This window comes from Canis lupus, chromosome 5, assembly GCF_048164855.1.
Source record: "Canis lupus baileyi chromosome 5, mCanLup2.hap1, whole genome shotgun sequence".
NCBI classification, from domain to species: Eukaryota; Metazoa; Chordata; class Mammalia; order Carnivora; family Canidae; genus Canis; species Canis lupus.
The window spans coordinates 48539529-48553988 of record NC_132842.1 but is presented as its reverse complement, the minus strand read 5'-3'; the positions used below and the strand labels follow the sequence as shown (position 1 = coordinate 48553988).

General features: G+C 48.9%; 1 protein-coding gene across 1 annotated transcript in view; it reads right to left on the bottom strand.

Moving 5' to 3' along the window:
* ZSWIM6 (zinc finger SWIM-type containing 6) overlaps positions 1-10564 on the bottom strand; it is a 194030-nt gene extending 183466 nt beyond the window's left edge. Inside the window, exon 1 of the mRNA XM_072826598.1 lies at positions 9886-10564. Within this exon, the coding sequence (XP_072682699.1) occupies positions 9886-10549 (664 nt within the window). The 5' untranslated portion in view covers positions 10550-10564. The remainder of the gene's footprint in view (positions 1-9885) is intronic.
* Between the last annotated feature and the right edge of the window lie 3896 nt (positions 10565-14460).

Genomic DNA, 14460 nt, shown 5'->3' with positions numbered 1-14460 from the left:
ACCACAGGAAGGAGAAGTCAAATATCACACAGGTGACTGGCAAGGAAGGGGAGGCCTAAAAGATGGCGCCAAGAGTACAAAATCCGAAGCCCTAAGGAAGCGTAAAGACTGCTAAAAGAAAAAAATAATAAGGTCCTAAAGAAACAGGGCAAACATATACAAAAAAAGGTCCTCACTCACATACACCAATCAGATTACAAATTTCTGTTACTTGAGTTTTAGGGGTTTATTTTATGAAAAATATCCATGACCATGAGCAGCCCAGGTGGCTCAGCAGTTTAGCACCGCCTTCAGCCCAGGGTGTGATCCTGCAGTCCCGGGATCAAGTCCCACATCAGGCTTCCTGCATGGAGCCTGCTTCTCCCTCTGCCTGTGTCTCTGCCTCTCTCTCTGTCTCTCTCATGAATAAATAAATAAAATCTTTAAAAAAAAAAAAAAAAACCATGACCATCTTCTCTGTAGGAATTAATATAAAGTGGTAGCAGGAGCAAAGGTTGAGCATAACCAAATACAGTGCTGCCTTCAAGTTCTGCAGGCCTTCACCAAGAAAGACCATCACAACACTAGAAGAGACTCCAGGCTCTGCTGCTACACTGAAATTATAAAACATTCCTCATTCATAGGAATGCTGGTCATTGTCAGCAAATATTTTAACAGGTACAACGTGGCACATACAGCATTCGAAATTGTACTAATCCAATTAAGACAATTTAAATCTTACTTCTGTAGATTCACTCTACATGTGATCTTCCTATGTATATTTTCTATATAATAACTTCTATCATTAGAGATCTGACACCAATTAACAATGAAAAATGCATTAAGTAAACAGAGAGACTGTTAAATAAGGCAGGATCAGGCAGTGAGTCACCTGAATTTTAAGCACATTAATTCACTAAATGAGCTTCCAATTTATCTGATCAGCTTGTTCCGTTAGTAAGAGTTTAAATGTACTGACAGGTCCTACTGCATCCTTCAAATTAACATCTTTCCAATAACCCCCCCCCCAAAAAAAAATATTAAATCTTCTTACCAGCAACAAGAAATAGTACGATTTTTAATCATAACGTTTAATGACTTCTTAAAAATATCACAAGAGATTATCTTGGCTTCATATTTACTACATTTAGACCTAACCTAGAAGTTATTCCTCTTTCAAAAATTAAAAATGCCCAATGGAAGATGATCAAAATCACCCCACACAACCATCTGCCAAACCTAATAAAATCCACATAATACTGGCTGTTGAGTACACAAAATCTAGACCCAGATCATGATATTCCAAATACCTTGATTCCAAATACCTCCAACTTTTGAAATGCAGTGTTTCAAGTCAAATTTCAAAATACATGCTAAAAATCACAGCTGTGATTACAATTTAAAATTCTGGATACTATGAAAATCACTCTAGAAAGTAGAAAGACTAGAAATCTAAAGATTAACCTTCTGGAATAATTAATGATGACACAGCACGGGCAGTACTTACTTAGAAGGTAAGAGCACCAGTCAGAGAGGTTGTGTCTGGCTCGCTAATGTATCAGCCTGTGTGACTGGGCAAAAGTCACTCATCTTTTTCCTATGCTTTGGTTTCCTCATCTGTAAAATGAGGATGATAAAAGTACCTACCCTCTTAGGAATGTTAAGAAACATAAAGTGCTTGGAGCAGTATCTGGCACAAGATTAATGCTATGAGAAAAAGTGTTACCTACTATTATTACTATTAGTAGGTACTGCTGCAGTAGTATTAAACAGGCCCACTGTAAATCGCGCTCAGCTCAGTAAAGAAACGCCTCCAATCATACAAGAGGTCTTTCAGAGTTGGAGAGAGTACTCAAGTTTTGAGACCACATGGATCACCTACGAGACCCTTTACATCTAGCAGCCATACCATCTACTGGCCTAAGGGAAGGGGACACTGACAAAAACACTGAAAAACTTACAAAAACAAGTCAAATGTAGGCAAAACTGATTGAGTTTTCATACATATACTAAATTCAGAGCATCACATTTCTTACCAGCTGTTAACTTCTGTTGTTCCGCATAAGCATTTTAAACTTTTGTGGGTTTTGTTTTTTGTTTTTTTAAAGATTTTATTCATTTACTCATGAGAGAGACAGAGAGAGATGCAGAGTCACAGTCAGAGGGAGAAGCAGGCTTCCTCCAAGGAGCCCGATGTGGCACTCGATCCGGGGACCCCAGGATCACGCCCTGAGCCAAAGGCAAACGGTCAACCGCTAAGCCACCCAGGAGTCCCAGCATTTTAAACTTTTGGTAAATTCTTTACTGCACAGATGTAAAGGCATAAGAGTAAATTCAAGTGTATTCACACGACCGTAACACAGTTTCATATGGTGAACACTCCTAACTTTTTCAAAACTTTAATCTCATCTTAGAACCTCTAAAATTTCCAAATGTCTACCAATATTTCACATTAGCACGTATTTAGCATGCTAGAACCAGTGCTTAACTGAAGCCATTATATTTTGGCCCGATACTAAAATGCTATCTAGAAATACTTTTATAACATTCAACAAAATGTCAGCCAAATAATCTCTCCAACAGTCCGGTCATGCTACAAGAATATGCCTGCCCTGGGTCACCTGGTTAGCTCAGTCAGTGGACTTTGCAGCTATTGATCTTGGGGTTGTGAGTTCCAGCCCCATAGTGGGTATAGAGATTACTTAAAAATAAAATCTTTAAAAAATTAAAATAACAACAATAAGGTTTGTGCTGGGGCACCTTGCTGCTTCAGTCAGTGGAGCATGCAATTCTTGTCGGGGTCGTGGTTGAGTTCAAGCCCCATGGTGGGTGTAAAGATTACTAACAAATAAAAAAAATGTTAAAAAAAAAAAAAAAAAAAAGAACATGCTTGTCCTGAGTTCTGGGGTTTGTGAAACTCACCAAACAATCCACACAAAGACAAAGGCAGTGAAGAAACAGAAATTCAAAGTTTGGCTTTACAATTTACTATCCCTCAAAAAAAAAAAAAAAACCAAAAACAAAACACAAAAAAAATTTACTATCCCTCTCTGGACAAATTACTCAACATGTCTGGGCCTCAGCTCTACAAGTAGATAATGACTATCATGCAAAAGTATTTTGTAAAGACAGCTTCTCATCTGTTAGCATATTTTAAGAAGAAACAGCACAATGCATCTGTACACAAGGGTCGCCGAAATATGTTTTGGGTAATGATACTCAAATGACACCTGGGTTCATCTCCTTTTGTGCTCACTTGTGAACATCAAATTAGTTACAAATACATAAATAAGCATATGTAAATATATACAATACATATTAACTGACACAAAACTAATTATCACCTAAGAATCCCACAAATAGAAAACACTTAGCATATCCTCAGCAACAGAATTCACTTACTATTTGCTGAAATTCAATCTTTAAGTTTCCAATGAAAACCAGATTTTGTACTGCATTCTCTCTAAAGCTTGATATAGCCACCTTTTCTAAATGAGGAAAATAAAGGAAGCATCCTATTTTTAAAGAACTGAAAAACCAGGTACAAAGCATATTCTTAGCAAAACACAGGGCACTGAAGCCAAAAACTGTAAAGATACTTAGGTTTTTAGAACAAATCTAACCAACATACTTTATTTTTGAGACTCTGGCTAGGACTGAGAAACTAGAGTCTCCTTTCATGGGGCAAGACTATGTAAAATTTTTCCCCAAATTACCATGTGATACTGATTTCTCTCAAAAGGAGTCCAAGAGTCTTTCCATCCATTTCAAGAAGGAAACAAGTTTGTGTTTTCTAATTTACAGTAATCCCCAGTTACATATGTCAAAAAATTAATAAACCAAGAAAATTAAATTAGGCTTTTTTTGTTGTGAGAAAGCACTGCTGTTGAACTTACACCATAGTAATTTGAAAGATAACTAAAAATGGTTTTGTGGGTTCCATGTAATCTATCACTTAAAAGCAGTTGCCTATAATCTGCTTTGTTCCTAAAATGCTTATACTTACCTATAATCTTCTTTCTTTTTAGGATATTTGTCCTCTTAAATATAACAGTTGTAGGTCAATGGCAGGTCAGATTTAATGACTGCACCTATAAAAATTTCTAACTCCTCAAGAGTTTGTTTTTGTTTGTTTGTTTTTTAAGATTTTTATTTATTTATTCACTCATGAGAGACACAGGAGAGAGAGAGGGGCAGAGACACTGGCAGAGGGAGAAGAGGGCTCCATGCAGGGAGCCCGACACCGGACTCGATCCTGGGACTCCAGGATCAGCCCTAAGCCAAAGAAGGCAGGTGCTAAACCGCTGAGCCACCCAGGGATCCCCTCAAGAGTTTGTTTTATCTTAAGTATATGTAACTAAGCTTCTTAAAGGTACCATATTCATTGTGAATTACTGAAGAAAACTGGTTTTCTAACACAAAAATATAGAGCATGTAAGCATGTGGAATTACTACTACAGATCCAAACATGTAATTTTTAAAAGGGGCAGTTTATTTAAAAAAAAAATCAGTATTGATCCATTTCCATCCTGTTCACTGAAAATATTACCAGCTGAAATCAAAGATTACTAACTAAACCCTTAGTATGAGTGGGACCAGGAAAGATACGCTGGTCCCCCGTCTTTCCAAATGAAACATTTAGACTTAGAATTGATGGTAATTGATTATCCATTGTGAAAAAGAAAAAAGGCCCAGGATAAACATCTAAAAAATTGGCCAAGACATACTTAAGACAATAATGACCTGAGTTGTTCAATTAATTGCAATAATTCTTCTATTAGAGGATGTGTTCCACAGCATCCTGATGTTTCTAAAAGAAAAGGCATCAAAGTCTTTGCAAAAAGGATGAAATTCAACATACAGTTGAAATAAAATAATGGGGATGGCCTTTTCTCCTCCAAACCGAAGGTATACTCAGAATACGACGCTACCGCAAGAAGTTAAAGACTGAAGCAACAGTAAAGATGTTCGCTTATTCAAATCAGCAATTCGCCTTCCAGTATTTTTGAAATCTTTAGGCTACAAAAAGTATTGTTTCCTGAACACTTAGATTTCCTCACCGGACCAATACTAGCCATCAAAGAACTAAATATTAACCACAAATTCCAACATTTTCTCACCTGAAATTGAAATTTTAACTTTCCTCAGAACAATGCTGAGCACGCATGAGGTACACAGACACTTTCAAAAATCAACAACTGTAAGCAAATCAACTGGCACGGAATAAACACATAATGCCACTATAGTTTCAATTTTTTTTCTTTTGTGTACTTCTTCATTAATCAAAAGGCAGAAAAATGTATAGGATCTGATTTTAAGCCATTCTATATTATCACTTCACTCTTGAAAATGCTTTCAATGAAATATACTATCACCAATAAACGGAACACCCAATTCTGAAAGTGCACCTAGAATCACATCTTTACATAACAATCTCCGATCTACAAAGAAAATCAAAACCCTCAAGTACAACTTACCCTTAAGTCAATTAAGTGATTAAAATTTTATCCACCCTAATTCTAAAAAAGGTTCCCTTTTACTGCCTTGCCACCCTCTAAAACAAGAAATTTTAAGTCATGAATCCGAAAACAACCGTAATAACGTGCTTACCAAAGAATTAGAATTCTGAACAAAATTCTTTTCTCCCAAAAGTTACCAGCAAAACAAAACAAACAGAAAAAGCAACTCCTTTTGAAACTTATCTCCTTCTTGCCCATACTAAAGAGAAGATCCAAAAAATAAAAAAATAAAAAAATAAAGAGAAGATCCCAGTTTTATTTAATTAAACACTTCTCGCTTTTAAAATTAGCACAAAAGGAAACTTGTCCGTTTCAAAACAAAACTGAATGCACACCAATCTTCAGAAAGGGAACATACACACCCCAAAACAAAAAATATAAACTAATTAAAAGACACAAGAATAGTTTGTCTAAGATTTTCTAGGACAACAAATACATGCTTCTTTTTCTACTTTGAAGAGAAATCTGACTCATAACACAATCATAAAAAGAAAAGTAGAATCCTCCCCAAGACTTTGCCCATCCACCTAACTGCCCTTCCCCAAAGATATCCACTATGCAATGGCTGCTTGTGTAGCCTTCATTTTTATGCATCTGTAAGTAAAGTCTATCTTTCTTGATTTTTATTGAAATTACAGCCCACTATATGAACAGCTGACTTGTTTTTAAACGAAATATTCTGGTCATCTTTTCTTGTCGGTACATATTTCTCTCCTTCACTATTTTTCATGATTACATAGAATTCCATTGAGTACTTCTTAACCACTGCCCTTCTGATGGAAATTTCCATGGACTCCAGTTTTTCAGCATTACAAATCATACTGCAGTGAGCACTGCTCACTGTATAGAACATTTCTGGGCACTAATATCTATGTATCTGTCAGATAAATTCCTAGAAATGACACAAGAAAGACTGAGCCGAGCAGCAGCTGGGGAGGTAGCATCTTCTCCTACCTCCTCACCCAATTCTGGGTACCATCTCCCCACCTTTCTTGACTTGGCAGATGAACATGGCATGTCACCTTTACCTGTATCTTCCTATGTAAGAGTGAAGACAAATGATTTTATCACTCATTTGCATTTCTTTATGAAAGGTGTTGCCCATTTTCTAACTTCTTGATCTTTTTTATTTTTCAATCAATTTTTCAGAGTTCCGTTAGCCTCCATCGGGCTGCAAGTATTTGCCACAGTTAGCTGCTTAACTTATGCTATCAGCCCTACAGAGATCTTCAGTTTTTTATCCAGTTAAATTTGTCTGTCGTCTAATTCATTTGTCTTTATAATTTGAGTTCCAGATCATATTAGGAAAGCTTTTTGCCAGGCAAAATTTTGGGGAAGTTTTTCAACGTGATTTCCAAAATTACTTCAATAATGCCGATAATATTTACATACAAGCACCCTCAAGCAATGGCTCCCTTCTAACAGATCATTATTCAGTAAAAACAAGCAAAGTACGCTTTCTCTAAAACTTCCTAAAATCAGCTGATGGACAGCTCTGCACCAATTAAATACTGTTTACAACTACTACCCCAAAGGTTTAAATTTTTTTTCCTTGAAATTTCTTCTTAAAATGGGAGTTGAAAAATAACTAACAAGTATGTTTAATTTCCCGGAAGTCCCAATTCTCTGACCCTCAATCCCTAGATAATCAACAGTGTCAATATAAAAAAAATAAAGTCCAAAAACTAGATTTTACCTATTGCATCTATAATTTAGTCACCTCTACAAAAGTACATGAATACTTCTGTACGAACAAACTTGTAGTTTTGCAATACCAGAAAACTGCTCTGGTCCTGTCATAGTATCGTGTTCCTTTCCAATTTCAGGTTCTGAAGCAGAAAGGACTTCTACCTCAAACTGCAAAATTATAAAATAAACCTCTTGCCTTAGTATACCAGTTTGACCTACCAATTAAAGCCAAATTAGATGGTTTTTCTAGTCATTCTCTCCGTTCTCCACCAAGAAAAAAAAAAAAATCCTGGTCGTAAGTCTTCTATCTCAGTGCCAGCTGTCAGGCATTTAACAGCCTTCCATCTCGTAAGCTCACTGGCACAACAAGTAATACAACTTGGAAGTTAAGGAAACTGGCAAAACTCAGAGGGGAAAAAAAGAATATTTTCCACAATTTGTACAGCACTTGTTTAGCACGTATGTAAGTGTTTCCGAAAGGGTGGTCAACTCTTCAAACTTTGCAAGAACCATCATACTGTTTCACATCAACCACTGCCAACTCCATTCAGTGGCCTCCTTCCCCTTTGGGGACTATTCAAAAAGTTACTATTTTCTTTTACAACTCACCCAGGCCTCTTCGCTGATGAAAGCAGGCAAAGCCCACGCTGTGTGTCTGTCTCCTAGAGAAGATTGCATCTTTTATTTATCGCCCCTTGGCTTTATTTTCACAGTGAATTCCTGGCTTAAATGTAATCAGCCAAGAAACCCTCCCTATGTGCTCTCCTGTCATTCCTCATTGCTTGCAAGCAGAGTCAAGCATAGAAGGGGAGAGAGAAGAAAAAAAAAAATCCAACATTGCCAGCCAAGCCATAAAAATTCCCAAACTCTGGTTTGGTTATACTGAGAAACCATGGATGTGCTTCAATCCATTTCAACCCAGCAGGAACCAGGCGGGGGGGCGGGGGGGGGGAGCGGGGGGGGGGAGAGGTGTAACTTTAAAGAATGCTAATTACATTAAAAAAAAAAAAAAAGATGGAGAGCCTCAAAAGTAAGTTAAACCCTCTCTAGACCTAAGGAAAAGGTACCGAACCTCGAAGAGACAACGTTGGGGGCTGCCTTTGGAAACAAATGACCATGCAGAAAATCACGTTTGCAGATCGCATTAGAATTCAAATTAACCAGAGAGGATTAATCAAACCTTAATTCTCTTTGGGGGCCCCTACCCAGACCCCCGCTCGACTCCCAGAGGGAAGGACAAAAAGAACGGACTACGGGAAGAAAAGACGGGAATTCGGGGCCGGAGCCGCGTGCAGCCCGGTCCCCGGCATCGGCCACGGCGCTCGGCACCACCGCGCTCGGCACCAGGACGCTCGGCGGCCGGCGCTCGGCCAAGGGGCGCGGGGAGCGCGCCGGCAGTCGGGAGGCAGTCGGGAGGCGCGGGGGCCCGGACAGCATTGTTCCTCTCGCAGCCCCGCAGGGCAAGAGCTCGGCCCGAGGGGAACGCGGGGGCGGGGGCGGGGGCGGGGGCGAGGCCGGGGGAGCCTTTAAAGTCGGCATCGGAGGAAACTCTCCGGGTCTGTCAGAGAAAGGAGGGCTGCGCAGCTTTAAATCCCAAGTCCTCCTCTCGCCTTTGTCAAACAGCTTCTACTTTACAAGCTCTGGAAAGAAATAGAGAGACTCTTTTGTTTAGTCCCCCCTTTCGGGGGACGACGGGACACTGAAAGGGGCACAAATAAACCTGAAAAGGAGAACAAAGTGCGGGGTCGCGCGGGGCCGCGGGGGCTGCGGGGCGGCCGCCGAGCCTGAGCCTCCGCCTCGCGCTCCCGCCGCCGCCGCCGCCTGCGAGCGCAGGGCCCGTAACCGCCGCCGCCGCCGCCGCCCCGCGCCCACCAAACTCCGGCCCCGCACACAGGGCAGCGCCCAGCGACTCCGGGACGCCCGCGGGGGGGATGGGGGGGCGGCCTCCGAGGACGCGGGGCCCCGGCCCCCCCACCCCGCGCGCCTCCCGGGCCGGGCATCCCAACCCCGGGCTCAGCCCAGACGCCGCCGCGGCCGCCGGCCCGTCGGGGCCCCGACACGAGCCGCAGCCACCGAGAGGCAGCGCACCGTCGTCCCCACCCCTCCGACCCAGGGCGCGGGGAGGGGGCAGCGGAGGAAGAAAGAGGAGCGGGCGCGGACGACGGACGAGGGCAGGGCGGGCGCGGGGCAGGGGCAGGGGCAGGGGCAGGGGCAGGAGCGCGGCCGGCCGCCCGCTCGGCCCCGCCGGCATTGTCTGCGCGGCCCGCGCCCCCTCCCCCGCCCCGCACGGCCCCGCCACACACACCCTCCGCCGGAGCCCCGCCGTCCGCCGGCGCCTTTGTCCACAACCACCACCCCCCCCCCCAAAAAAGGCGAGCGGCCCCCCGGGACGTGCTCCCCGGGAGGAGGGCGCGGGAGGCGGCGGGCCGGGGCCCCCCGGCACCCACCCGCCAGCCCCGCCGCGGGGCGAGTCCTGCTGATTCATTTCCCACTCGCGCTGGCCCGTCCGGGGAGACGGGGGCGGGGAGGGGCGAGGAGGAAATGGGCGCAGCGCTCCGGGGCACCGGGCGGGGGTGCGGCCGCGCCGGGCAGAGGGGCTGCGCGGAGGACGGGGCCCGGCGCCCCCTCCCCCCGCGGGACGGACGGACGGACGCGCGGACGGGCGGCCGGCCGGCTCCGGGGCTGCCCCGTGACTCACCGACTTGCAGGACGTTGTCGACGCAGCCGCTCTCCAGCAGCGCGATGCCCCGGCGGAAGGGCAGCCGCGTCTCGTCGCCGCCGTCCGCCGCCCCGGCGGCCCCCACCGACGGGACCCCGGCCCCGGCGGCGGCGGCGGCGGCGGCGGCGGCAGCGGCGGCGGCGGCCGAGGTGGCGGCCGGCGAGGACGAGGAGCCGCCGCCGCCCGCGCCGCCCGCGCCGCCGCCCGCGCCGCCGGGGCCGCCGCTGTCGTCGCCGGGGCCGCCCGCGGCGCCGCCGCCGGTGTTGAAGGACGAGTACATGCAGATCTCCCGCTCGCTGCGGGGAAAGGACCAGTACACGATGCGGCGCTGCACCGGCTCCGGGATGCGCTCGAAGCGCTCCTCCACGCGCTGGAACGGCCACTTCTCCGCCACCTTGCGCGCCGCGATGTCCAGCAGCGACTCGGGGCTCTGGGTCTTGCCCGGCGGCAGCAGCCCCAGCGCCGCGCCGCCCCCGCACGCCGCAGAAGCCGCACCGCCCGCCCGCTGGCCCGGCCGACAGGCAGAGCTGTAGCCGCCACCCGCTCCTCCGCCGCCGCTGCTGCCCCCGCCGCCGCCGCCGCCGCCGCCCGGCCGGCAGCAGAGCCGTTTCGCGGGAGGAGGCTGCTGTCCGCGCTCCGCCATGACCGCGCCGCTTCTAACCCGACAGCGGAAGTGCCGGGACCCTATAAACGGCACAAGGAAGCGCGACACGCACACGCCGCGGCGACGCCACGCTGCCATCTAGGGCCCGCCGCTCCTTGTACGGGCACCGGAGGCGGGGCCTCCCCCGTGACGTCAACGTGGAGGCGGGGCACCGATAGGGGGACCTAGGGCCAGGGGCGGGGACTATGCAAATCGCTGAGCTGAAACATAAATAGAGCGCTCGGCGGACACGGGGGTAGCGGGGGCGGCGAGGTTGGGTGCCCGACGGGTTGTGAGAATGTCAGGCCGGCGTGACGCGGGGGGCGGGGCCCAGGCGGGGTTCCCGCGGGAGGGGCCGGGCAGCGGGGCCGGGCCTCGGGTGGGCGGGTGGGTCCCCGTGCCCCCGGCCAACTCCGCTTCCCCCTCCAATTCCCCGTCTGCCTTTGATGTCCGGCAAGTGAGGACGCGCCTCGTGGGTCCGAGCAGTGAGGGAAAGGGCGAAGGGGGGGGATGAGCCCCGGGAAGGGTCCAGGCTGAGTGGGGGGCGGGGCCCGCGAGCCAATGCCCCACCCCCCCAACCCCCGTCAGAGCCCGGCCGCCGGGGAAAAGCCTCTGGGCGGAGGAGGCGCTTTCAAAACAAAGAAATGCGGCGTGGAACCCGGGGGACGGGGGTGGAGAGGAAGGCGGAGGGGGTGCGGCCGGGGCGGCCGGGCTGCCCGCTTCCCCTCCAGACGGCCCCGGGGAACTCCCCCCGCCCCCGCCGGGACTGGCCGCGCTCGGAGGCCGCGCTCCAGTTCACTTTTGCAGACCCGGGCCGGGAAGGGGGGCGCGCGCCCCGCTGCCCCGGTGCCCGTGTGCCCTCCGCGCCCACGGCCCGTCCGGGGGCCGAGCCGGCCAAAGTGTCCCCCGCGGACGCGCCGAGCGCTCGGGACCTGCCCCGCTGCCGTGCGACGCGCGTCCCGGGCTGGCGAGCGTGGCCTCCCCGCCCAGCGCACCCTCCGCCGGCGCGGGGCTGGGACCTTGCCCCGGCTCCCGCCCGCCCCGCGGCCGCGCCGCCGAGACCCTGCTCCGGGCCCCGCTGCCCCTGCGCGAGGTGGCGGGGACACCGGGCGGGGGATTGAGCAAACACACCTTTCTGAGTACACACGCCGCGGGCGCGCGCACCCCGCGGGCGCGCGCTCCCAGCCCCGCCGGCTGCAGACGGCGCGCCCCGGGCGCTCGGGGCGCACTTGGGTCGCGCCGCCGCGGCCCGGGACGGCCCGGGACGCGCGCCGCGCTCCCTGCAGCGCTGGTGGCTCCCGACCCGACCTTCCTCTGCGGCAGAGGCGGGGGCGGGGGGTGGATCCCCGGACGGTGTTCGCAGGCCCCAGAGCCCGGGCAAACCTGGGTCCGAGCCACAGACCCAATGACCTCCCTAGGCACATCCTTCCTCACTCTTCGCCCCACCTTGTTTTTACTGTAAACCGTGCTGCTGATACGGTCGCTATTGTGAAAGCCAAGCCGTGGCGCCTTCGACACTTCCACGTCTTTGCGGGTTGTTGGCGGGTGCTGCCCACCCGCCTGCCTCGTCGCCTCGATTGAAATTAAAGGGAAGAGAGCGCTTCTGCCTTTTAAAGAAAATCGCCCACCGAAGGCCCAGGCCCGGGAGACCTTGAACTGTAGGTCTCGGCTCTTAACCCTGGTCAGGCCCTTAGGAAGCCCAAAGCTGCAGGTCCCCGAGAGAAGGGCTGCTGGCAGGCGCTCCCTCGCTGCCTTACTTGCCAGGAAAATTTTGGTGACGTTATGTTTCTGTGCATGTGTCCGGTATTTTGGGATGCACCTCTCGGTGCATAAGGGGAAGGCCGGTGCAAAAAAAAAAATGGAAGAATGTCTTTATAGGCAAATGGGAGGGGAAGGCTCTTTCCTCTAGTTGTTCCACTTCTAGATCTCTTAAAAAAAATGATTTTTAAACTTTTGAAAAACATAGGTGATAGGAGAAGAAAGTTAAGTCGAAAGTAAAGTACAATTTGAGCTCTTTTCTGTTCTCCAGCACAGTCATGCTAAGCCTCAGGCTTCTATAACAGTGTGTAGATCAGCAAGCATCTTCATCCATATGCACAGAGTCACTTATCTGGAAAGTGAAAGAAGACAAAGCAGGTGCCCTCACACAGGGCAAATGATTCACTCAGGGTCATGGGATGTGTTAGTGGAAGAAATTAATTCATATTGAACAGAAAAACAGATATCTTTGGAGATACCTAACGTTAGAGACTTAGATTTGGTAATGAACTAAAGAGACTAGATTTAAGGCATCATCCTGCAGTTTACCTAGGATGTTGGGTTTAATTCAAAGAAGAATCCAGAGTCACCATCTCGGCTCCATCTCCCCTCTTGGCGCTCAAACTGAGAGCACTCCCTCTGTCTTGAGCTGTTCTCCCCCTGGTTGTCCGGACACGTTACTGTGGATCCAGCATTTCCAAGTCATCTTTCTCTGCCTTGTCTTTGGGTGTCTCTTCCTCCAAACTCTTCAACGTATACCCTTCTTTACAGCCTATCGTGGTCCTCTTCTCCAGTTTTGGTGACCTGCCCTTTAGAGACTTTCTGCCACTCCCACTCCCAACCATGGGTTCTGCTTCAGCTCACTTGTTTCTTCTGGTGGCCGCCCCCTTTTCTATTGCCCTGAGGGTGCCGCACGGCTACCTCAAACCCAGACACCACCATTCCCTGGAAATCAGGCTCTCTTCCTTCCCCTAGACTGTTATTACTGCTGCTGCCTGTTACAGGCCTCCCAGCCTTATTCCTCTTTGCCTCTGCCTGCAACTCCCATTGAGGTTCCTTTGCTGGGTTGTCTGTCCCAGCCCCTCTCTCTGCTCAGTAAATTATTCCGCCTCTCCACTCTGCGGGGCCTCCTCACTGGTATGTCTGTATAACCTTTCCTCCTCCAAGTCCTCCTCCACCCAGCTGTTGTGCTTCCTCAAGTACGATTCAGATGGTGTCACCCTCCTGCTCAAGTCCTTTTAAATGGCTTCCTGCTGCCTACTGGCAAAAGACCAAACTCAGATATGATCTTGACCAAACCCCGCTTTCCAGCCTCATCTCCCTGAGACCCAACAGAACTTCCAGTTCTCCAACAGGATTTTTCTTATATTCCAAGAGGACTTCTCTCAGTTCCCTGGAGTTCGTCCCCATATTCCTACTTGCCACATTTGCTCAAGACAGTCTGCTGACTCTAATGACTCCCTCTTCCCTTGCAACTTGTCAAATCCCTACCCTTCCTTCAAGGACTTGCTCGGATGCTGCTTCCTCTGGAAAAACCCACCTAAATGTGTGATCTCTCCCCACCAGCCCTTCTAACACTTTGGATCTTTCCTACAGCATTTATACCATTCTGCCTGGCATCACAGTTATGTTTACACTTGCCTGAGCCATTCGCCTTCTCTCCCTTCCCTGGTTAGAAATTCTCTGAGGGTTAGGGCTATGCCTCAGCCATTTCTGTAGTCCCAAGCGCCCAGCACTGTACTGCAAGGCTTCTGTCTCCCCAGAGTTTAGCTACACCCATGAGCCAAGGAAGAAGTAAGTCACAGTGTGTCATCATTGGCTGGTACTTGTGCCAGCTCTCGCTTGAGGGGTATTTACAGTGTTTTCCTGGTGTTCATAGAAATCCTTACTAAATTACTTATAATTGCCCTTTTCAAACAGGACCCGACTCCAGGGACCAAATCAGGGCTACAGGCCCCTGGTTATGCTCCAATGTTTGCCATTAGGCAATGGTAGGAAATCAAAGTACAGAAAGTCTACAGCTTCCCAAATGCAGTGACTCATCCTATCACATCACACCACACCACACCACATCTCCCAGTGTGGTCAGGTGCTAGGCTGACAAGCAGACTTCATTAACAGGAATTCCAGTAGCTACACGGATAGCCTCAAGA